At 42.2% G+C, this 23,228-nt stretch overlaps 5 protein-coding genes across 5 annotated transcripts; all 5 read right to left on the bottom strand.

The window, feature by feature from the left end:
- Positions 1-1,771: 1,771 nt before the first annotated feature.
- LOC120787735 (homeodomain-interacting protein kinase 1-like) lies at positions 1,772-4,231 on the bottom strand. The gene is made up of 8 exons (XM_040123329.1): positions 4,103-4,231; positions 3,789-3,977; positions 3,459-3,640; positions 3,181-3,304; positions 2,932-3,051; positions 2,731-2,814; positions 2,449-2,621; positions 1,772-2,360 (listed from the first exon to the last, which is right to left on the bottom strand). The coding sequence occupies exons 1-8, from the start codon at positions 4,229-4,231 to the stop codon at positions 1,772-1,774; spliced, it is 1,590 nt and encodes a 529-aa protein (XP_039979263.1).
- A 2,950-nt stretch (positions 4,232-7,181) lies between these two features.
- On the bottom strand, positions 7,182-10,733 carry LOC120787736 (homeodomain-interacting protein kinase 1-like). Its single transcript, XM_040123330.1, has 9 exons — positions 10,560-10,733; positions 9,746-9,945; positions 9,431-9,619; positions 9,101-9,282; positions 8,823-8,946; positions 8,574-8,693; positions 8,370-8,453; positions 8,088-8,260; positions 7,182-7,999 (listed from the first exon to the last, which is right to left on the bottom strand). Exons 1-9 carry the CDS (start codon positions 10,648-10,650, stop codon positions 7,411-7,413), a joined length of 1,752 nt encoding a protein of 583 aa, XP_039979264.1. The 5' UTR covers positions 10,651-10,733; the 3' UTR covers positions 7,182-7,410.
- A 2,677-nt stretch (positions 10,734-13,410) lies between these two features.
- On the bottom strand, positions 13,411-16,378 carry LOC120787731 (homeodomain-interacting protein kinase 1-like). Its single transcript, XM_040123324.1, has 9 exons — positions 16,205-16,378; positions 15,380-15,579; positions 15,065-15,253; positions 14,735-14,916; positions 14,457-14,580; positions 14,208-14,327; positions 14,004-14,087; positions 13,722-13,894; positions 13,411-13,633 (listed from the first exon to the last, which is right to left on the bottom strand). The coding sequence occupies exons 1-9, from the start codon at positions 16,293-16,295 to the stop codon at positions 13,411-13,413; spliced, it is 1,386 nt and encodes a 461-aa protein (XP_039979258.1). The 5' UTR covers positions 16,296-16,378.
- A 2,312-nt stretch (positions 16,379-18,690) lies between these two features.
- LOC120787732 lies at positions 18,691-19,456 on the bottom strand. Its single transcript, XM_040123325.1, has 2 exons — positions 19,368-19,456; positions 18,691-19,279 (listed from the first exon to the last, which is right to left on the bottom strand). The coding sequence occupies exons 1-2, from the start codon at positions 19,403-19,405 to the stop codon at positions 18,691-18,693; spliced, it is 627 nt and encodes a 208-aa protein (XP_039979259.1). The 5' UTR covers positions 19,406-19,456.
- Positions 19,457-19,511: 55 nt separating this feature from the next.
- Positions 19,512-22,693, bottom strand: LOC120787733 (homeodomain-interacting protein kinase 1-like). Its single transcript, XM_040123326.1, has 6 exons — positions 22,565-22,693; positions 20,457-20,556; positions 20,102-20,181; positions 19,854-19,973; positions 19,652-19,735; positions 19,512-19,541 (listed from the first exon to the last, which is right to left on the bottom strand). Exons 1-6 carry the CDS (start codon positions 22,691-22,693, stop codon positions 19,512-19,514), a joined length of 543 nt encoding a protein of 180 aa, XP_039979260.1.
- Positions 22,694-23,228: the final 535 nt, after the last annotated feature.

Genomic DNA, 23,228 nt, shown 5'->3' on the forward strand with positions numbered 1-23,228 from the left:
CGTACTTGTGACAGCTGTAGAGGCACCCCAGACTAGATCCTGTCCCTCCAGACCTCATATGGCTCAGCAGTGGTCGCAGATGGTAGCAGGTCCCCCAATAGCAATATCACTGCTATCTACATTTGCAACTGGCATTTTTCATAGAGTGCTATTCTAACTACATGCTTGACTACGAGCTCTGGCTTCAGGCATTATTGGCGCTGGAGCCAACGGCTCAGTTTGATGCGGCTCTGGACCACCATGGTCCTCCACCACACTAATGTCCACTTCAGGCGATTCTGGAGGGGAACAGACCTCCCACAAGCCACTTCTTCTCTATCAAACCCATAGGCATTAACGTAAACAGCTCTGGGGGGTTTTGGGACATCCTCAGATCCATCATGACCAAGTGTTCAGCGTTTCTCGATTTTACAGTGGCGAGCAGGGTCACAGGCAATGCTATTGGAAACAGGTTGATCACTGTTTCCATGCAGGGACATCCCTTATGTTTGAACATGTGAAAACAAAACAAGCGAAATTTCTAGATGTCAGTAGCCCCTTAGATTTTCAGTGTCTTCCATTAAATGGGAAATTTTGACATGATGTTGTTAAAGAAAAGGTTTCGTAGTTACTAAGAAATACATATTCATCCTCTGCAGCGCCATGAATTTCAGAGCAAATGTAATGGAAATCAGGTTAGCAGTTGCTGTGTAGTAGTTTTAATATATTGACCAAAGGGACAGCCTGATGGACAGAGTGAAGTGCAGTCTTTTAAGGTTTTCAAAAGATTAAAGAATTGTGTAGCTATGACAACTTGCTGTAAATACTGTAAACAAATCAGACCAACAATTAGACAATCACCATCAAATTAATAGGCAACTATGTGAGCACTTCTACTTTTATTTTTTTATTTTTTTTAATATTATTAAAAAAGTGTATCCTTGGGTTATGGATTGTTAAATAAACAAAAAGTGTCACCTTGCACTTCAGGAAATTAAAGTGACCATTGATTTTTGGATGATCACAAAATATTTGATCGTTTAACCATTGTTTCAGCATCTGTGATATAACTGAATTAATCAAACAATTGTAGTGTCATCTCCAAAGCACACACAAGAAGGAATTCAAGTGAATTTGTTGTTTATTGACATCAGGTCAAAAATTCAAAGTTGCTTTGAAACAATTTACCAGGGAAAAATAAAGAATATGACGTCTTGGAAGATTCTTGGTCATCCAGGTCATGATTATCAAAGAAGGACTGAATCGCGGGCAACTGGACTTGGCTGTAGATACTTGAAAGCCATTGATGTCACTTGGTTTGTTAGTGCTCCGGGTTGTTGTAACATCAGTTGTTAGAGCCGTTGGGGTCACATGAGGCCAAGTGTGAATAGTTGTTAGGGAAGGGATAATAACAGAAGTTTTATCAGGGCACTTTTCATATGGAGCAGGTCTAGACCGGACTCTTAATAGTTATATTTAGAGAGACCCAACATTCCCCCATGAGCAAGCGCTCGATGTCAGCGGCAAGGAAAAACTCCCTTTTAACGGGAAGAAACCTTGAGCAGAACCTGGCTCTGGGTGGGCGGCCATCTGCCTCGACCGGTTGGGTTGAGAGAGAAACACCTACAATTCTCTCCCTTAATCCCTTCCCAGGAGTGTTAACAACCATTTTTGGCCTCCTCTTTGGCCTGTTGAATGTCATATTCATACACTGATCAGCTACAACATTAAAAGCAGTTACTGGTTTTAATGCTGTGGCTGATCGGTGTAAGAATATGACAGTCAAGATTTTTTAATCATTTCTTTTCTTTCCAAACAAGGTCCTTATTGTCCTGCCAAAGAATTTCCGGATTCTCTTCAGTCGGCTCTTCTTATCTTTGGCAGGCGGACACTCATCTGGTGACCCGCCATCGGCCGATGTCTCTTCAGCTGGACTGGCTACACCTTGGCTAACAGCTGAGCCAGCAGCGTCTATTCCTGCAGCAGCTTCTGCTCCATCAGATGAATGAAGCATTTTTTCAACGCTGCCACAGGAGCGAGGAACAGCTGAGCCGGCATCATTTTTAGGAGGTGTGGCTGAAGGCTCTTCATCTTTGGGCCTTTCCTGAGCCTCACCGTCAGCTGGACTGGCTGCAACTTGGCAAACAGCTGGTTCCTCTAAAGCTGTAAAAAATATATCCTCTATCTCTGCAGCAGCCTCTGCTCCATCAGATGAGCGAGGCATGCTGTCACAGGAGCGAGGAACAGCTGCGTCATTGAAATGAGCTGTGGCTGAAGGCTCTTCATCATTGGGCTCTCCTTCAGCCTCACCATTAGGAGATAGGTCCTCATCGAAGTTGTCCGTTGGTACGACCGCCATTTTCTTTGAAGAATTCTTGGCACTGAATAAAACATGACAATAAATTAATGATAACTCAATCACTAAACAAATCTGTCCAACCCTACTGAAACCAAAACACAGTAACTTACTATAAGCTGATCTCTACTTCATCCACCAGATGGGCCATTGTGACAAAGGGGTGAGTGAGAGCCTTCCCCGGAGTGATCCTCTTCTCTGCATCTGTATTTAGCAGGCATTTCAGGAGATTGACAAATGCCCTTTGATCCTCCAGCTCAATGTTTTCCTGCGTCCTTGGGTCGTGCTGGATTTAAAACAAAGTGGGTGACAGTTCAGTTTATCTGCTTCCTGTCTCTCTGCGACAGAGCTAATTGAGATCAATTCATTCTTTAGTCAAGAAATTGACCACTTACTGTAATCAGGTCATCCAGGTTTCTTAAACGCATGTGCCATCTTTTGGGCTCAATGCCAGTGCCAATCTGGTATTCCCTCGGGGTCTACAGGAACAAAACATGCATGTCAGATACTTCCTCCTTAATGTGTTCAACATTTTAAAAGATTTTTGGCTAATTGGGAGATTAAAAAAGCTGAACAACTGAACCAAGTTAAAATACCTTCATCCACCATCTTGGTTTGTCCCAGTGCTGGTTCGCCTTAAAAAATGTGTGGGTGTGTTTCCCAGCACTCAGGAGGTGGTCAGCTGGCTGGCCCAGAATGTCTACGATGCCTCTAATCTGAAGAGAGAATATTAAGAATCACATCAGCCGACACACTACATCAAGTCCCCTGTTGGGTTTCGACATGTTTCTTGGGCAGAATGTTACAGTCTTTGCATTCAAATCTAGATATATTTGGCTACTTACTGACTGGTACACGCAGTGTGACGCAAACAGCTTTTTTCTGAGGTACACGAACCCAAGCACACAACCAAGACCCCACATGTCTATGGCCTCGGACACGGGTAGACCCAGGAAGACTTCAGGTGCCCTGTGGGTAGCATACAAGAACCACAAGAGCTATTAAGTACATTGTCAAATGCAGCATGCATACTGGAGATTGACACAGCATCCGCTGGATCATTTACAGCATAAACACACAACTGCAAACATGTTAAATGATGAGTTTTGCGGATTGAATTTACCTGCAACCCAGAGGCTGAATTATCATCCCTTGTCTCTCTTCTGAGGTGTTGAAGGACACGCCAAAATCTACAAGTTTTACCCGGAAGGGCTCAGCCGGGTGGTTCACCAGCATAATATTGTCTGGCTTCAGGTTGGCGTGAACGACGCCAATGCCCTTCAGAGCGTCAAAGGCCATCAGCAACTGCAGAGACAGAGGACACAATGTAGACAGTTAAAGATACCATTGACCAAGGTGCAGGCTGTTACTTAAGCATGTAACTTCTTTCTCAGCTGGCTTAGTATATTGCTATTAATTGTTGAAAGATTGATCAAAGCCACATAGTCTTTACCTGGTGCGTTACTGGTCGTATCTCACTGAGAGACAGTGGCCTATTTAGTTCTACGAGCAGTTGATGAAGACTCCTGTCCAGCATTTCAAACACTAGACAGGTATGTCCTCTGTGCTGAAACTTCTCCAAGAACTGAACCACGTTCTTCTTGACTGGGTCAAGAACGCTCACTACTTCGAGCATTTGGATCTGTGTAGAAAATGACATAGGTACTTGTAAATGACAGAGCATGGTATCAGCAGTTCATTTAAGAAACAAAACTTAGGCAAGAAGATGTGAAAAACTTCACTATCAAAACAAATTAAATTATCTACCTCTCTTTTAGCGGCAGCCTCAGTTTTTAGGATCTTGAGGGCCACGGGCTCTGATGTCTTTAATTTCACAGCCTTGGCGACTTTGCCAAAGCACCCTTCCTGATGACATCCTTCATGAGGTAGCGACATGTGTTGCCTGACAATATGTCTATTACTATCACCTCAGAGCTCTCGAATTTTTCTTGTCATTTGTGACCACTGACAGAGAAGCAGAACATGAAGAGAAAAGGAGAACACGTGAAGGTTACAACTTGGAGTCAGCAGGGCTCATTCAGTCAACACATAATGCACAAATGTAGCTGAAGTATTCATTATCCCCATGTAAATAAACATTTGGTTTTCATTCTACGACCACATGTAGAAGAATAATATGTCAGATACTGAATACGGCATCATGTCCATTTTTAGTGAGTGGTATTCCAAAGAATGACAAGAACAAAATACACTCAATGAGGGGAAACATTTGATCAAATGCTACACTGGTCTTCGTTATTCAGATAATTCACTTAAGTAAAAGAAGCAATACCACAGTGTAAAAATCTTCGATTACAAGTACAGGTATGTATTATCAGAAAAATGTCGTTAAAGTATCGAAAGTTAAAGCACTTTTTCAAACTCTTAACCTGCATAGTAATCACATTTCAACTGTCAGTTAAATGCAATGGAGTAAAAACACGTCTCTCTGGAATGTAGTGGAGTCGACATTTAAAGTAGAATAAAATTCAGATACTTGTGTGTGTGTGTGTGTGTGTGTGTGTGTGTGTGTGTGTGTGTGTGTGTGTGTGTGTGTGTGTACATGTGTTGAGTTTTCCTTACCAGTTTTATCTGCTGTCAAACAGCGGTCCGCGTGACTACTTGAAGTCCCTTTGCCACAGCAAATGTTTCTGAAAATGTTTCCCTTCTTCATTGTTAATTCTTCAACTAACTCTGTTCTTTAAGTAGTGAAGTTCTGTAAGTAGTGAAGTGCTTCAACTAACTCTGTTGTGTAAGTCGTGAAGTGTTTTCAGCTGAAGGCAAACTGACCAGTTCCAAACATCAAAGGACTCTTCATGACATCACAGCAGGGCATCAGTATTATGATGTCATAACATTCTATTCTAAGATTCTATTCAAGTCTTTTGTGAGAGAAATGAGGAACAATCACTTCATTTACAGACACATTGTTCATTTCAATGCTTTTGATGGCCCCTATGCTACATCAATGCTGTTGATGTAGACATTTCTTATAAAAGTAATTAAAATCGGCATTTCATGGGCCATCTTATGTTTTAAATCATTCTGAAACTTGCAAGGTCAATGCTGACGTAGAGTCAACTGTTTTGGATTTATTTACGTCATGAAATTTATATATTTTTTTTAAAATGTTACCGCCCTCTAATCAGAGATGGGTGGCCCGCCTCCTCCATCACCCGTCCTTGAGAGGGTGGGTTTCTATAAAACCGCACTCATACTGAGTGAATATAAACCGATCGAGACTCATCGTTCAAGGGAGTTAGGCTATTGTGTGCTAACCCTCTGCTTAGTATTTTGAGACTCGTACTTGTGACAGCTGTAGAGGCACCCCCGGACTAGATCCTGTCCCTCCAGACCCTCATATGGCTCAGCAGTGGTCGCAGATGGTAGCAGGTCCCCCAATAGCAATATCACTGCTATCTACATTTGCAACTGGCATTTTTCATAGAGTGCTATTCTAACTACATGCTTGACTACGAGAGCTCTGGCTTCAGGCATTACTGGCGCTGGAGCCAACGGCTCAGTTTGATGCGGCTCTGGACCACCATGGTCCTCCACCACACTAATGTCCACTTCAGGCGATTCTGGAGGGGAACAGACCTCCCACAAGCCACTTCTTCTCTATCAAACCCATAGGCATTAACGTAAACAGCTCTGGGGGGTTTTGGGACATCCTCAGATCCATCATGACCAAGTGTTCAGCGTTTCTCGATTTTTACAGTGGCGAGCAGGGTCACAGGCAATGCTATTGGAAACAGGTTGATCACTGTTTCCATGCAGGGACATCCCTTATGTTTGAACATGTGAAAACAAAACAAGCGAAATTTCTAGATGTCAGTAGCCCCTTAGATTTTCAGTGTCTTCCATTAAATGGGAAATTTTGACATGATGTTGTTAAAGAAAAGGTTTCGTAGTTACTAAGAAATACATATTCATCCTCTGCAGCGCCATGAATTTCAGAGCAAATGTAATGGAAATCAGGTTAGCAGTTGCTGTGTAGTAGTTTTAATATATTGACCAAAGGGACAGCCTGATGGACAGAGTGAAGTGCAGTCTTTTAAGGTTTTCAAAAGATTAAAGAATTGTGTAGCTATGACAACTTGCTGTAAATACTGTAAACAAATCAGACCAACAATTAGACAATCACCATCAAATTAATAGGCAACTATGTGAGCACTTCTACTTTTATTTTTTATTTTTTTAATATTATTAAAAAGTGTATCCTTGGTTATGGATTGTTAAATAAACAAAAAGTGTCACCTTGCACTTCAGGAAATTAAAGTGACCATTGATTTTTGGATGATCACAAAATATTTGATCGTTTAACCATTGTTTCAGCATCTGTGATATAACTGAATTAATCAAACAATTGTAGTGTCATCTCCAAAGCACACACAAGAAGGAATTCAAGTGAATTTGTTGTTTATTGACATCAGGTCAAAAATTCAAAGTTGCTTTGAAACAATTTACCAGGGAAAAATAAAGAATATGACGTCTTGGAAGATTCTTGGTCATCCAGGTCATGATTATCAAAGAAGGACTGAATCGCGGGCAACTGGACTTGGCTGTAGATACTTGAAAGCCATTGATGTCACTTGGTTTGTTAGTGCTCCGGGTTGTTGTAACATCAGTTGTTAGAGCCGTTGGGGTCACATGAGGCCAAGTGTGAATAGTTGTTAGGGAGGGATAATAACAGAAGTTTTATCAGGGCACTTTTCATATGGAGCAGGTCTAGACCGGACTCTTAATAGTTATATTTAGAGAGACCCAACATTCCCCCATGAGCAAGCGCTCGATGTCAGCGGCAAGGAAAAACTCCCTTTTAACGGGAAGAAACCTTGAGCAGAACCTGGCTCTGGGTGGGCGGCCATCTGCCTCGACCGGTTGGGTTGAGAGAGAAACACCTACAATTCTCTCCCTTAATCCCTTCCCAGGAGTGTTAACAACCATTTTTGGCCTCCTCTTTGGCCTGTTGAATGTCATATTCATACACTGATCAGCTACAACATTAAAAGCAGTTACTGGTTTTAATGCTGTGGCTGATCGGTGTAAGAATATGACAGTCAAGATTTCTTTTAATCATTTCTTTTCTTTCCAAACAAGGTCCTTATTGTCCTGCCAAAGAATTTCCGGATTCTCTTCAGTCGGCTCTTCTTATCTTTGGCAGGCGGACACTCATCTGGTGACCCGCCATCGGCCGATGTCTCTTCAGCTGGACTGGCTACACCTTGGCTAACAGCTGAGCCAGCAGCGTCTATTCCTGCAGCAGCTTCTGCTCCATCAGATGAATGAAGCATTTTTTCAACGCTGCCACAGGAGCGAGGAACAGCTGAGCCGGCATCATTTTTAGGAGGTGTGGCTGAAGGCTCTTCATCTTTGGGCCTTTCCTGAGCCTCACCGTCAGCTGGACTGGCTGCAACTTGGCAAACAGCTGGTTCCTCTAAAGCTGTAAAAAATATATCCTCTATCTCTGCAGCAGCCTCTGCTCCATCAGATGAGCGAGGCATGCTGTCACAGGAGCGAGGAACAGCTGCGTCATTGAAATGAGCTGTGGCTGAAGGCTCTTCATCATTGGGCTCTCCTTCAGCCTCACCATTAGGAGATAGGTCCTCATCGAAGTTGTCCGTTGGTACGACCGCCATTTTCTTTGAAGAATTCTTGGCACTGAATAAAACATGACAATAAATTAATGATAACTCAATCACTAAACAAATCTGTCCAACCCTACTGAAACCAAAACACAGTAACTTACTATAAGCTGATCTCTACTTCATCCACCAGATGGGCCATTGTGACAAAGGGGTGAGTGAGAGCCTTCCCCGGAGTGATCCTCTTCTCTGCATCTGTATTTAGCAGGCATTTCAGGAGATTGACAAATGCCCTTTGATCCTCCAGCTCAATGTTTTCCTGCGTCCTTGGGTCGTGCTGGATTTAAAACAAAGTGGGTGACAGTTCAGTTTATCTGCTTCCTGTCTCTCTGCGACAGAGCTAATTGAGATCAATTCATTCTTTAGTCAAGAAATTGACCACTTACTGTAATCAGGTCATCCAGGTTTCTTAAACGCATGTGCCATCTTTTGGGCTCAATGCCAGTGCCAATCTGGTATTCCCTCGGGGTCTACAGGAACAAAACATGCATGTCAGATACTTCCTCCTTAATGTGTTCAACATTTTAAAAGATTTTTTTGGCTAATTGGGAGATTAAAAAAAGCTGAACAACTGAACCAAGTTAAAATACCTTCATCCACCATCTTGGTTTGTCCCAGTGCTGGTTCGCCTTAAAAAATGTGTGGGTGTGTTTCCCAGCACTCAGGAGGTGGTCAGCTGGCTGGCCCAGAATGTCTACGATGCCTCTAATCTGAAGAGAGAATATTAAGAATCACATCAGCCGACACACTACATCAAGTCCCCTGTTGGGTTTCGACATGTTTCTTGGGCAGAATGTTACAGTCTTTGCATTCAAATCTAGATATATTTGGCTACTTACTGACTGGTACACGCAGTGTGACGCAAACAGCTTTTTTCTGAGGTACACGAACCCAAGCACACAACCAAGACCCCACATGTCTATGGCCTCGGACACGGGTAGACCCAGGAAGACTTCAGGTGCCCTGTGGGTAGCATACAAGAACCACAAGAGCTATTAAGTACATTGTCAAATGCAGCATGCATACTGGAGATTGACACAGCATCCGCTGGATCATTTACAGCATAAACACACAACTGCAAACATGTTAAATGATGAGTTTTGCGGATTGAATTTACCTGCAACCCAGAGGCTGAATTATCATCCCTTGTCTCTCTTCTGAGGTGTTGAAGGACACGCCAAAATCTACAAGTTTTACCCGGAAGGGCTCAGCCGGGTGGTTCACCAGCATAATATTGTCTGGCTTCAGGTTGGCGTGAACGACGCCAATGCCCTTCAGAGCGTCAAAGGCCATCAGCAACTGCAGAGACAGAGGACACAATGTAGACAGTTAAAGATACCATTGACCAAGGTGCAGGCTGTTACTTAAGCATGTAACTTCTTTCTCAGCTGGCTTAGTATATTGCTATTAATTGTTGAAAGATTGATCAAAGCCACATAGTCTTTACCTGGTGCGTTACTGGTCGTATCTCACTGAGAGACAGTGGCCTATTTAGTTCTACGAGCAGTTGATGAAGACTCCTGTCCAGCATTTCAAACACTAGACAGGTATGTCCTCTGTGCTGAAACTTCTCCAAGAACTGAACCACGTTCTTCTTGACTGGGTCAAGAACGCTCACTACTTCGAGCATTTGGATCTGTGTAGAAAATGACATAGGTACTTGTAAATGACAGAGCATGGTATCAGCAGTTCATTTAAGAAACAAAACTTAGGCAAGAAGATGTGAAAAAACTTCACTATCAAAACAAATTAAATTATCTACCTCTCTTTTAGCGGCAGCCTCAGTTTTTAGGATCTTGAGGGCCACGGGCTCTGATGTCTTTAATTTCACAGCCTTGGCGACTTTGCCAAAGCACCCTTCCCTGATGACATCCTTCATGAGGTAGCGACATGTGTTGCCTGACAATATGTCTATTACTATCACCTCAGAGCTCTCGGAATTTTTCTTGTCATTTGTGACCACTGACAGAGAAGCAGAACATGAAGAGAAAAGGAGAACACGTGAAGGTTACAACTTGGAGTCAGCAGGGCTCATTCAGTCAACACATAATGCACAAATGTAGCTGAAGTATTCATTATCCCCATGTAAATAAACATTTGGTTTTCATTCTACGACCACATGTAGAAGAATAATATGTCAGATACTGAATACGGCATCATGTCCATTTTTAGTGAGTGGTATTCCCAAAGAATGACAAGAACAAAATACACTCAATGAGGGGAAACATTTGATCAAATGCTACACTGGTCTTCGTTATTCAGATAATTCACTTAAGTAAAAGAAGCAATACCACAGTGTAAAAATCTTCGATTACAAGTACAGGTATGTATTATCAGAAAAATGTCGTTAAAGTATCGAAAGTTAAAGCACTTTTTCAAACTCTTAACCTGCATAGTAATCACATTTCAACTGTCAGTTAAATGCAATGGAGTAAAAACACGTCTCTGGAATGTAGTGGAGTCGACATTTAAAGTAGAATAAAATTCAGATACTGTGTGTGTGTGTGTGTGTGTGTGTGTGTGTGTGTGTGTGTGTGTGTGTGTGTGTGTGTGTACATGTGTTGAGTTTTCCTTACCAGTTTTATCTGCTGTCAAACAGCGGTCCGCGTGACTACTTGAAGTCCCTTTGCCACAGCAAATGTTTCTGAAAATGTTTCCCTTCTTCATTGTTAATTCTTCAACTAACTCTGTTCTTTAAGTAGTGAAGTTCTGTAAGTAGTGAAGTGCTTCAACTAACTCTGTTGTGTAAGTCGTGAAGTGTTTTCAGCTGAAGGCAAACTGACCAGTTCCAAACATCAAAGGACTCTTCATGACATCACAGCAGGGCATCAGTATTATGATGTCATAACATTCTATTCTAAGATTCTATTCAAGTCTTTTGTGAGAGAAATGAGGAACAATCACTTCATTTACAGACACATTGTTCATTTCAATGCTTTTGATGGCCCCTATGCTACATCAATGCTGTTGATGTAGACATTTCTTATAAAAGTAATTAAAATCGGCATTTCATGGGCCATCTTATGTTTTAAATCATTCTGAAACTTGCAAGGTCAATGCTGACGTAGAGTCAACTGTTTTGGATTTATTTACGTCATGAAATTTATATATTTTTTTTAAAATGTTACCGCCCTCTAATCAGAGATGGGTGGCCCGCCTCCTCCATCACCCGTCCTTGAGAGGGTGGGTTTCTATAAAACCGCACTCATACTGAGTGAATATAAACCGATCGAGACTCATCGTTCAAGGGAGTTAGGCTATTATGTGCTAACCCTCTACTTAGTATTTTGAGACTCGTACTTGTGACAGCTGTAGAGGCACCCCCAGACTAGATCCTGTCCCTCCAGACCCTCATATGGCTCAGCAGTGGTCGCAGATGGTAGCAGGTCCCCCAATAGCAATATCACTGCTATCTACATTTGCAACTGGCATTTTTCATAGAGTGCTATTCTAACTACATGCTTGACTACGAGAGCTCTGGCTTCAGGCATTACTGGCGCTGGAGCCAACGGCTCAGTTTGATGCGGCTCTGGACCACCATGGTCCTCCACCACACTAATGTCCACTTCAGGCGATTCTGGAGGGGAACAGACCTCCCACAAGCCACTTCTTCTCTATCAAACCCATAGGCATTAACGTAAACAGCTCTGGGGGGTTTTGGGACATCCTCAGATCCATCATGACCAAGTGTTCAGCGTTTCTCGATTTTTACAGTGGCGAGCAGGGTCACAGGCAATGCTATTGGAAACAGGTTGATCACTGTTTCCATGCAGGGACATCCCTTATGTTTGAACATGTGAAAACAAAACAAGCGAAATTTCTAGATGTCAGTAGCCCCTTAGATTTTCAGTGTCTTCCATTAAATGGGAAATTTTGACATGATGTTGTTAAAGAAAAGTTTCGTAGTTACTAAGAAATACATATTCATCCTCTGCAGCGCCATGAATTTCAGAGCAAATGTAATGGAAATCAGGTTAGCAGTTGCTGTGTAGTAGTTTTAATATATTGACCAAAGGGACAGCCTGATGGACAGAGTGAAGTGCAGTCTTTTAAGGTTTTCAAAAGATTAAAGAATTGTGTAGCTATGACAACTTGCTGTAAATACTGTAAACAAATCAGACCAACAATTAGACAATCACCATCAAATTAATAGGCAACTATGTGAGCACTTCTACTTTTATTTTTTTATTTTTTTTAATATTATTAAAAAAGTGTATCCTTGGGTTATGGATTGTTAAATAAACAAAAAGTGTCACCTTGCACTTCAGGAAATTAAAGTGACCATTGATTTTTGGATGATCACAAAATATTTGATCGTTTAACCATTGTTTCAGCATCTGTGATATAACTGAATTAATCAAACAATTGTAGTGTCATCTCCAAAGCACACACAAGAAGGAATTCAAGTGAATTTGTTGTTTATTGACATCAGGTCAAAAATTCAAAGTTGCTTTGAAACAATTTACCAGGAAAATAAAGAATATGACGTCTTGGAAGATTCTTGGTCATCCAGGTCATGATTATCAAAGAAGGACTGAATCATGGGCAACTGGACTTGGCTGTAGATACTTGAAAGCCATTGATGTCACTTGGTTTGTTAGTGCTCCGGGTTGTTGTAACATCAGTTGTTAGAGCCGTTGGGGTCACATGAGGCCAAGTGTGAATAGTTGTTAGGAGGATAATAACAGAAGTTTTATCAGGGCACTTTTCATATGGAGCAGGTCTAGACCGGACTCTTAATAGTTATATTTAGAGAGACCCAACATTCCCCATGAGCAAGCGCCGATGTCAGCGGCAAGGAAAAACTCCCTATTAACTGGAAGAAACCTTGAGCAGAACCTGGCTCTGGGTGGGCGGCCATCTGCCTCGACCGGTTGGGTTGAGAGAGAAACACCTACAATTCTCTCCCTTAATCCCTTCCCAGGAGTGTTAACAACCATTTTTGGCCTCCTCTTTGGCCTGTTGAATGTCATATTCATACACTGATCAGCTACAACATTAAAAGCAGTTACTGGTTTTAATGCTGTGGCTGATCGGTGTAAGAATATGACAGTCAAGATTTCTTTAATCATTTCTTTTCTTTCCAAACAAGGTCCTTATTGTCCTGCCAAAGAATTTCCGGATTCTCTTCAGTCGGCTCTTCTTATCTTTGGCAGGCGGACACTCATCTGGTGACCCGCCATCGGCCGATGTCTCTTCAGCTGGACTGGCTACACCTTGGCTAACAGCTGAGCCAGCAGCGTCTATTCCTGCAGCAGCTTCTGCTCCATCAGATGAATGAAGCATTTTTTCAACGCTGCCACAGGAGCGAGGAACAGCTGAGCCGCATCATTTTTAGGAGGTGTGGCTGAAGGCTCTTCATCTTTGGGCCTTCCTGAGCCTCACCGTCAGCTGGACTGGCTGCAACTTGGCAAACAGCTGGTTCCTCTAAAGCTGTAAAAATATATCCTCTATCTCTGCAGCAGCCTCTGCTCCATCAGATGAGCGAGGCATGCTGTCACAGGAGCGAGGAACAGCTGCGTCATTGAAATGAGCTGTGGCTGAAGGCTCTTCATCATTGGGCTCTCCTTCAGCCTCACCATTAGGAGATAGGTCCTCATCGAAGTTGTCCGTTGGTACGACCGCCATTTCTTTTGAAGAATTCTTGGCACTGAATAAAACATGACAATAAATTAATGATAACTCAATCACTAAACAAATCTGTCCAACCCTACTGAAACCAAAACACAGTAACTTACTATAAGCTGATCTCTACTTCATCCACCAGATGGGCCATTGTGACAAAGGGGTGAGTGAGAGCCTTCCCCGGAGTGATCCTCTTCTCTGCATCTGTATTTAGCAGGCATTTCAGGAGATTGACAAATGCCCTTTGATCCTCCAGCTCAATGTTTTCCTGCGTCCTTGGGTCGTGCTGGATTTAAAACAAAGTGGGTGACAGTTCAGTTTATCTGCTTCCTGTCTCTCTGCGACAGAGCTAATTGAGATCAATTCATTCTTTAGTCAAGAAATTGACCACTTACTGTAATCAGGTCATCCAGGTTTCTTAAACGCATGTGCCATCTTTTGGGCTCAATGCCAGTGCCAATCTGGTATTCCCTCGGGGTCTACAGGAACAAAACATGCATGTCAGATACTTCCTCCTTAATGTGTTCAACATTTTAAAAGATTTTTTTGGCTAATTGGGAGATTAAAAAAAGCTGAACAACTGAACCAAGTTAAAATACCTTCATCCACCATCTTGGTTTGTCCCAGTGCTGGTTCGCCTTAAAAAATGTGTGGGTGTGTTTCCCAGCACTCAGGAGGTGGTCAGCTGGCTGGCCCAGAATGTCTACGATGCCTCTAATCTGAAGAGAGAATATTAAGAATCACATCAGCCGACACACTACATCAAGTCCCCTGTTGGGTTTCGACATGTTTCTTGGGCAGAATGTTACAGTCTTTGCATTCAAATCTAGATATATTTGGCTACTTACTGACTGGTACACGCAGTGTGACGCAAACAGCTTTTTTCTGAGGTACACGAACCCAAGCACACAACCAAGACCCCACATGTCTATGGCCTCGGACACGGGTAGACCCAGGAAGACTTCAGGTGCCCTGTGGGTAGCATACAAGAACCACAAGAGCTATTAAGTACATTGTCAAATGCAGCATGCATACTGGAGATTGACACAGCATCCGCTGGATCATTTACAGCATAAACACACAACTGCAAACATGTTAAATGATGAGTTTTGCGGATTGAATTTACCTGCAACCCAGAGGCTGAATTATCATCCCTTGTCTCTCTTCTGAGGTGTTGAAGGACACGCCAAAATCTACAAGTTTTACCCGGAAGGGCTCAGCCGGGTGGTTCACCAGCATAATATTGTCTGGCTTCAGGTTGGCGTGAACGACGCCAATGCCCTTCAGAGCGTCAAAGGCCATCAGCAACTGCAGAGACAGAGGACACAATGTAGACAGTTAAAGATACCATTGACCAAGGTGCAGGCTGTTACTTAAGCATGTAACTTCTTTCTCAGCTGGCTTAGTATATTGCTATTAATTGTTGAAAGATTGATCAAAGCCACATAGTCTTTACCTGGTGCGTTACTGGTCGTATCTCACTGAGAGACAGTGGCCTATTTAGTTCTACGAGCAGTTGATGAAGACTCCTGTCCAGCATTTCAAACACTAGACAGGTATGTCCTCTGTGCTGAAACTTCTCCAAGAACTGAACCACGTTCTTCTTGACTGGGTCAAGAACGCTCACTACTTCGAGCATTTGGATCTGTGTAGAAAATGACATAGGTACTTGTAAATGACAGAGCATGGTATCAGCAGTTCATTTAAGAAACAAAACTTAGGCAAGAAGATGTGAAAAAACTTCACTATCAAAACAAATTAAATTATCTACCTCTCTTTTAGCGGCAGCCTCAGTTTTTAGGATCTTGAGGGCCACGGGCTCTGATGTCTTTAATTTCACAGCCTTGGCGACTTTGCCAAAGCACCCTTCCCTGATGACATCCTTCATGAGGTAGCGACATGTGTTGCCTGACAATATGTCTATTACTATCACCTCAGAGCTCTCGGAATTTTTCTTGTCATTTGTGACCACTGACAGAGAAGCAGAACATGAAGAGAAAAGGAGAACACGTGAAGGTTACAACTTGGAGTCAGCAGGGCTCATTCAGTCAACACATAATGCACAAATGTAGCTGAAGTATTCATTATCCCCATGTAAATAAACATTTGGTTTTCATTCTACGACCACATGTAGAAGAATAATATGTCAGATACTGAATACGGCATCATGTCCATTTTTAGTGAGTGGTATTCCCAAAGAATGACAAGAACAAAATACACTCAATGAGGGGAAACATTTGATCAAATGCTACACTGGTCTTCGTTATTCAGATAATTCACTTAAGTAAAAGAAGCAATACCACAGTGTAAAAATCTTCGATTACAAGTACAGGTATGTATTATCAGAAAAATGTCGTTAAAGTATCGAAAGTTAAAGCACTTTTTCAAACTCTTAACCTGCATAGTAATCACATTTCAACTGTCAGTTAAATGCAATGGAGTAAAAACACGTCTCTCTGGAATGTAGTGGAGTCGACATTTAAAGTAGAATAAAATTCAGATACTTGTGTGTGTGTGTGTCTGTGTGTGTGTGTGTGTGTGTGTGTGTGTGTGTGTGTGTGTGTGTGTGTGTGTACATGTGTTGAGTTTTCCTTACCAGTTTTATCTGCTGTCAAACAGCGGTCCGCGTGACTACTTGAAGTCCCTTTGCCACAGCAAATGTTTCTGAAAATGTTTCCCTTCTTCATTGTTAATTCTTCAACTAACTCTGTTCTTTAAGTAGTGAAGTTCTGTAAGTAGTGAAGTGCTTCAACTAACTCTGTTGTGTAAGTCGTGAAGTGTTTTCAGCTGAAGGCAAACTGACCAGTTCCAAACATCAAAGGACTCTTCATGACATCACAGCAGGGCATCAGTATTATGATGTCATAACATTCTATTCTAAGATTCTATTCAAGTCTTTTGTGAGAGAAATGAGGAACAATCACTTCATTTACAGACACATTGTTCATTTCAATGCTTTTGATGGCCCCTATGCTACATCAATGCTGTTGATGTAGACATTTCTTATAAAAGTAATTAAAATCGGCATTTCATGGGCCATCTTATGTTTTAAATCATTCTGAAACTTGCAAGGTCAATGCTGACGTAGAGTCAACTGTTTTGGATTTATTTACGTCATGAAATTTATATATTTTTTTTAAAATGTTACCGCCCTCTAATCAGAGATGGGTGGCCCGCCTCCTCCATCACCCGTCCTTGAGAGGGTGGGTTTCTATAAAACCGCACTCATACTGAGTGAATATAAACCGATCGAGACTCATCGTTCAAGGGAGTTAGGCTATTATGTGCTAACCCTCTACTTAGTATTTTGAGACTCGTACTTGTGACAGCTGTAGAGGCACCCCCGGACTAGATCCTGTCCCTCCAGACCCTCATATGGCTCAGCAGTGGTCGCAGATGGTAGCAGGTCCCCCAATAGCAATATCACTGCTATCTACATTTGCAACTGGCATTTTTCATAGAGTGCTATTCTAACTACATGCTTGACTACGAGAGCTCTGGCTTCAGGCATTACTGGCGCTGGAGCCAACGGCTCAGTTTGATGCGGCTCTGGACCACCATGGTCCTCCACCACACTAATGTCCACTTCAGGCGATTCTGGAGGGGAACAGACCTCCCACAAGCCACTTCTTCTCTATCAAACCCATAGGCATTAACGTAAACAGCTCTGGGGGGTTTTGGGACATCCTCAGATCCATCATGACCAAGTGTTCAGCGTTTCTCGATTTTTACAGTGGCGAGCAGGGTCACAGGCAATGCTATTGGAAACAGGTTGATCACTGTTTCCATGCAGGGACATCCCTTATGTTTGAACATGTGAAAACAAAACAAGCGAAATTTCTAGATGTCAGTAGCCCCTTAGATTTTCAGTGTCTTCCATTAAATGGGAAATTTTGACATGATGTTGTTAAAGAAAAGGTTTCGTAGTTACTAAGAAATACATATTCATCCTCTGCAGCGCCATGAATTTCAGAGCAAATGTAATGGAAATCAGGTTAGCAGTTGCTGTGTAGTAGTTTTAATATATTGACCAAAGGGACAGCCTGATGGACAGAGTGAAGTGCAGTCTTTTAAGGTTTTCAAAAGATTAAAGAATTGTGTAGCTATGACAACTTGCTGTAAATACTGTAAACAAATCAGACCAACAATTAGACAATCACCATCAAATTAATAGGCAACTATGTGAGCACTTCTACTTTTATTTTTTATTTTTTTTAATATTATTAAAAAAGTGTATCCTTGGGTTATGGATTGTTAAATAAACAAAAAGTGTCACCTTGCACTTCAGGAAATTAAAGTGACCATTGATTTTTGGATGATCACAAAATATTTGATCGTTTAACCATTGTTTCAGCATCTGTGATATAACTGAATTAATCAAACAATTGTAGTGTCATCTCCAAAGCACACACAAGAAGGAATTCAAGTGAATTTGTTGTTTATTGACATCAGGTCAAAAATTCAAAGTTGCTTTGAAACAATTTACCAGGGAAAAATAAAGAATATGACGTCTTGGAAGATTCTTGGTCATCCAGGTCATGATTATCAAAGAAGGACTGAATCGCGGGCAACTGGACTTGGCTGTAGATACTTGAAAGCCATTGATGTCACTTGGTTTGTTAGTGCTCCGGGTTGTTGTAACATCAGTTGTTAGAGCCGTTGGGGTCACATGAGGCCAAGTGTGAATAGTTGTTAGGGAGGGATAATAACAGAAGTTTTATCAGGGCACTTTTCATATGGAGCAGGTCTAGACCGGACTCTTAATAGTTATATTTAGAGAGACCCAACATTCCCCCATGAGCAAGCGCCGATGTCAGCGGCAAGAAAAACTCCCTTTAACGGGAAGAAACCTTGAGCAGAACCTGGCTCTGGGTGGGCGGCCATCTGCCTCGACCGTGGGTTGAGAGAGAAACACCTACAATTCTCTCCCTTAATCCCTTCCCAGGAGTGTTAACAACCATTTTTGGCCTCCTCTTGGTTTGTTGAATGTCATATTCATACACTGATCAGCTACAACATTAAAAGCAGTTACTGGTTTTAATGCTGTGGCTGATCGGTAAGAATATGACAGTCAAGATTTCTTTAATCATTTCTTTTCTTTCCAAACAAGGTCCTTATTGTCCTGCCAAAGAATTTCCGGATTCTCTTCAGTCGGCTCTTCTTATCTTTGGCAGGCGGACACTCATCTGGTGACCCGCCATCGGCCGATGTCTCTTCAGCTGGACTGGCTACACCTTGGCTAACAGCTGAGCCAGCAGCGTCTATTCCTGCAGCAGCTTCTGCTCCATCAGATGAATGAAGCATTTTTTCAACGCTGCCACAGGAGCGAGGAACAGCTGAGCCGGCATCATTTTTAGGAGGTGTGGCTGAAGGCTCTTCATCTTTGGGCCTTTCCTGAGCCTCACCGTCAGCTGGACTGGCTGCAACTTGGCAAACAGCTGGTTCCTCTAAAGCTGTAAAAAATATATCCTCTATCTCTGCAGCAGCCTCTGCTCCATCAGATGAGCGAGGCATGCTGTCACAGGAGCGAGGAACAGCTGCGTCATTGAAATGAGCTGTGGCTGAAGGCTCTTCATCATTGGGCTCTCCTTCAGCCTCACCATTAGGAGATAGGTCCTCATCGAAGTTGTCCGTTGGTACGACCGCCATTTTCTTTGAAGAATTCTTGGCACTGAATAAAACATGACAATAAATTAATGATAACTCAATCACTAAACAAATCTGTCCAACCCTACTGAAACCAAAACACAGTAACTTACTATAAGCTGATCTCTACTTCATCCACCAGATGGGCCATTGTGACAAAGGGGTGAGTGAGAGCCTTCCCCGGAGTGATCCTCTTCTCTGCATCTGTATTTAGCAGGCATTTCAGGAGATTGACAAATGCCCTTTGATCCTCCAGCTCAATGTTTTCCCTGCGTCCTTGGGTCGTGCTGGATTTAAAACAAAGTGGGTGACAGTTCAGTTTATCTGCTTCCTGTCTCTTCTGCGACAGAGCTAATTGAGATCAATTCATTCTTTAGTCAAGAAATTGACCACTTACTGTAATCAGGTCATCCAGGTTTCTTAAACGCATGTGCCATCTTTTGGGCTCAATGCCAGTGCCAATCTGGTATTCCCTCGGGGTCTACAGGAACAAAACATGCATGTCAGATACTTCCTCCTTAATGTGTTCAACATTTTAAAAGATTTTTTGGCTAATTGGGAGATTAAAAAAGCTGAACAACTGAACCAAGTTAAAATACCTTCATCCACCATCTTGGTTTGTCCCAGTGCTGGTTCGCCTTAAAAAATGTGTGGGTGTGTTTCCCAGCACTCAGGAGGTGGTCAGCTGGCTGGCCCAGAATGTCTACGATGCCTCTAATCTGAAGAGAGAATATTAAGAATCACATCAGCCGACACACTACATCAAGTCCCCTGTTGGTTTCGACATGTTTCTTGGGCAGAATGTTACAGTCTTTGCATTCAAATCTAGATATATTTGGCTACTTACTGACTGGTACACGCAGTGTGACGCAAACAGCTTTTTTCTGAGGTACACGAACCCAAGCACACAACCAAGACCCCACATGTCTATGGCCTCGACACGGGTAGACCCAGGAAGACTTCAGGTGCCCTGTGGGTAGCATACAAGAACCACAAGAGCTATTAAGTACATTGTCAAATGCAGCATGCATACTGGAGATTGACACAGCATCCGCTGGATCATTTACAGCATAAACACACAACTGCAAACATGTTAAATGATGAGTTTTGCGGATTGAATTTACCTGCAACCCAGAGGCTGAATTATCATCCCTTGTCTCTTCTGAGGTGTTGAAGGACACGCCAAAATCTACAAGTTTTACCCGAAGGGCTCAGCCGGTGGTTCACCAGCATAATATTGACTGGCTTCAGGTTGGCGTGAACGACGCCAATGCCCTTCAGAGCGACAATGGCCATCAGCAACTGCAGAGACAGAGGACACAATGTAGACAGTTAAAGATACCATTGACCAAGGTGCAGGCTGTTACTTAAGCATGTAACTTCTTTCTCAGCTGGCTTAGTATATTGCTATTAATTGTTGAAAGATTGATCAAAGCCACATAGTCTTTACCTGGTGCGTTACTGGTCGTATCTCACTGAGAGACAGTGGCCTATTTAGTTCTACGAGCAGTTGATGAAGACTCCTGTCCAGCATTTCAAACACTAGACAGGTATGTCCTCTGTGCTGAAACTTCTCCAAGAACTGAACCACGTTCTTCTTGACTGGGTCAAGAACGCCACTACTTCGAGCATTTGGATCTGTGTAGAAAATGACATAGGTACTTGTAAATGACAGAGCATGGTATCAGCAGTTCATTTAAGAAACAAAACTTAGGCAAGAAGATGTGAAAAACTTCACTATCAAAACAAATTAAATGATCTACCTCTCTTTTAGCGGCAGCCTCAGTTTTTAGGATCTTGAGGGCCACGGGCTCTGATGTCTTTAATTTCACAGCCTAGGCGACTTTGCCAAAGCACCCTTCCCTGATGACATCCTTCATGAGGTAGCGACATGTGTTGCCTGACAATATGTCTATTACTATCACCTCAGAGCTCGGAATTTTTCTTGTCATTTGTGACCACTGACAGAGAAGCAGAACATGAAGAGAAAAGGAGAACACGTGAAGGTTACAACTTGGAGTCAGCAGGGCTCATTCAGTCAACACATAATGCACAAATGTAGCTGAAGTATTCATTATCCCCATGTAAATAAACATTTGGTTTTCATTCTACGACCACATGTAGAAGAATAATATGTCAGATACTGAATACGGCATCATGTCCATTTTTAGTGAGTGGTATTCCCAAAGAATGACAAGAACAAAATACACTCAATGAGGGGAAACATTTGATCAAATGCTACACTGGTCTTCGTTATTCAGATAATTCACTTAAGTAAAAGAAGCAATACCACAGTGTAAAAATCTTCGATTACAAGTACAGGTATGTATTATCAGAAAAATGTCGTTAAAGTATCGAAAGTTAAAGCACTTTTTCAAACTCTTAACCTGCATAGTAATCACATTTCAACTGTCAGTTAAATGCAATGGAGTAAAAACACGTCTCTCTGGAATGTAGTGGAGTCGACATTTAAAGTAGAATAAAATTCAGATACTTGTGTGTGTGTGTGTCTGTGTGTGTGTGTGTGTGTGTGTGTGTGTGTGTGTGTGTGTGTGTGTGTGTGTGTGTACATGTGTTGAGTTTTCCTTACCAGTTTTATCTGCTGTCAAACAGCGGTCCGCGTGACTACTTGAAGTCCCTTTGCCACAGCAAATGTTTCTGAAAATGTTTCCCTTCTTCATTGTTAATTCTTCAACTAACTCTGTTCTTTAAGTAGTGAAGTTCTGTAAGTAGTGAAGTGCTTCAACTAACTCTGTTGTGTAAGTCGTGAAGTGTTTTCAGCTGAAGGCAAACTGACCAGTTCCAAACATCAAAGGACTCTTCATGACATCACAGCAGGGCATCAGTATTATGATGTCATAACATTCTATTCTAAGATTCTATTCAAGTCTTTTGTGAGAGAAATGAGGAACAATCACTTCATTTACAGACACATTGTTCATTTCAATGCTTTTGATGGCCCCTATGCTACATCAATGCTGTTGATGTAGACATTTCTTATAAAAGTAATTAAAATCGGCATTTCATGGGCCATCTTATGTTTTAAATCATTCTGAAACTTGCAAGGTCAATGCTGACGTAGAGTCAACTGTTTTGGATTTATTTACGCCATGAAATTTATATATTTTTTTAAAATGTTACCGCCTCTAATCAGAGATGGGTGGCCCGCCCTCCATCACCCGGCCTTGAGAGGGTGGGTTTCTATAAAACCGCACTCATACTGAGTGAATATAAACCGATCGAGACTCATCGTTCAAGGGAGTTAGGCTATTGTGTGCTAACCCTCTGCTTAGTATTTTGAGACTCGTACTTGTGACAGCTGTAGAGGCACCCCGACTAGATCCTGTCCCTCCAGACCCTCATATGGCTCAGCAGTGGTCGCAGATGGTAGCAGGTCCCCAATAGCAATATCACTGCTATCTACATTTGCAACTGGCATTTTTCATAGAGTGCTATTCTAACTACATGCTTGACTACGAGAGCTCTGGCTTCAGGCATTACTGGCGCTGGAGCCAACGGCTCAGTTTGATGGCTCTGGACCACCATGGTCCTCCACCACACTAATGTCCACTTCAGGCGATTCTGGAGGGGAACAGACCTCCCACAAGCCACTTCTTCTCTATCAAACCCATAGGCATTAACGTAAACAGCTCTGGGGGGTTTTTGGGACATCCTCAGATCCATCATGACCAAGTGTTCAGCGCTTTCGATTTTTACAGTGGCGAGCAGGGTCACAGGTAATGCTATTGGAAACAGGTTGATCACTGTTTCCATGCAGGGACATCCCTTATGTTTGAACATGTGAAAACAATACAAGCGAAATTTCTAGATGTCAGTAGACCCTTAGATTTTCAGTGTCTTCCATTAAATGGGAAATTTTGACATGATGTTGTTAAAGAAAAGGTTTCGTAGTTACTAAGAAATACATATTCATCCTCTGCAGCGCCATGAATTTCAGAGCAAATGTAATGGAA

The sequence above is a fragment of the Xiphias gladius genome, unplaced genomic scaffold (genome assembly GCF_016859285.1).
Source record: "Xiphias gladius isolate SHS-SW01 ecotype Sanya breed wild unplaced genomic scaffold, ASM1685928v1 HiC_scaffold_48, whole genome shotgun sequence".
Taxonomy (NCBI): Eukaryota; Metazoa; Chordata; class Actinopteri; order Istiophoriformes; family Xiphiidae; genus Xiphias; species Xiphias gladius.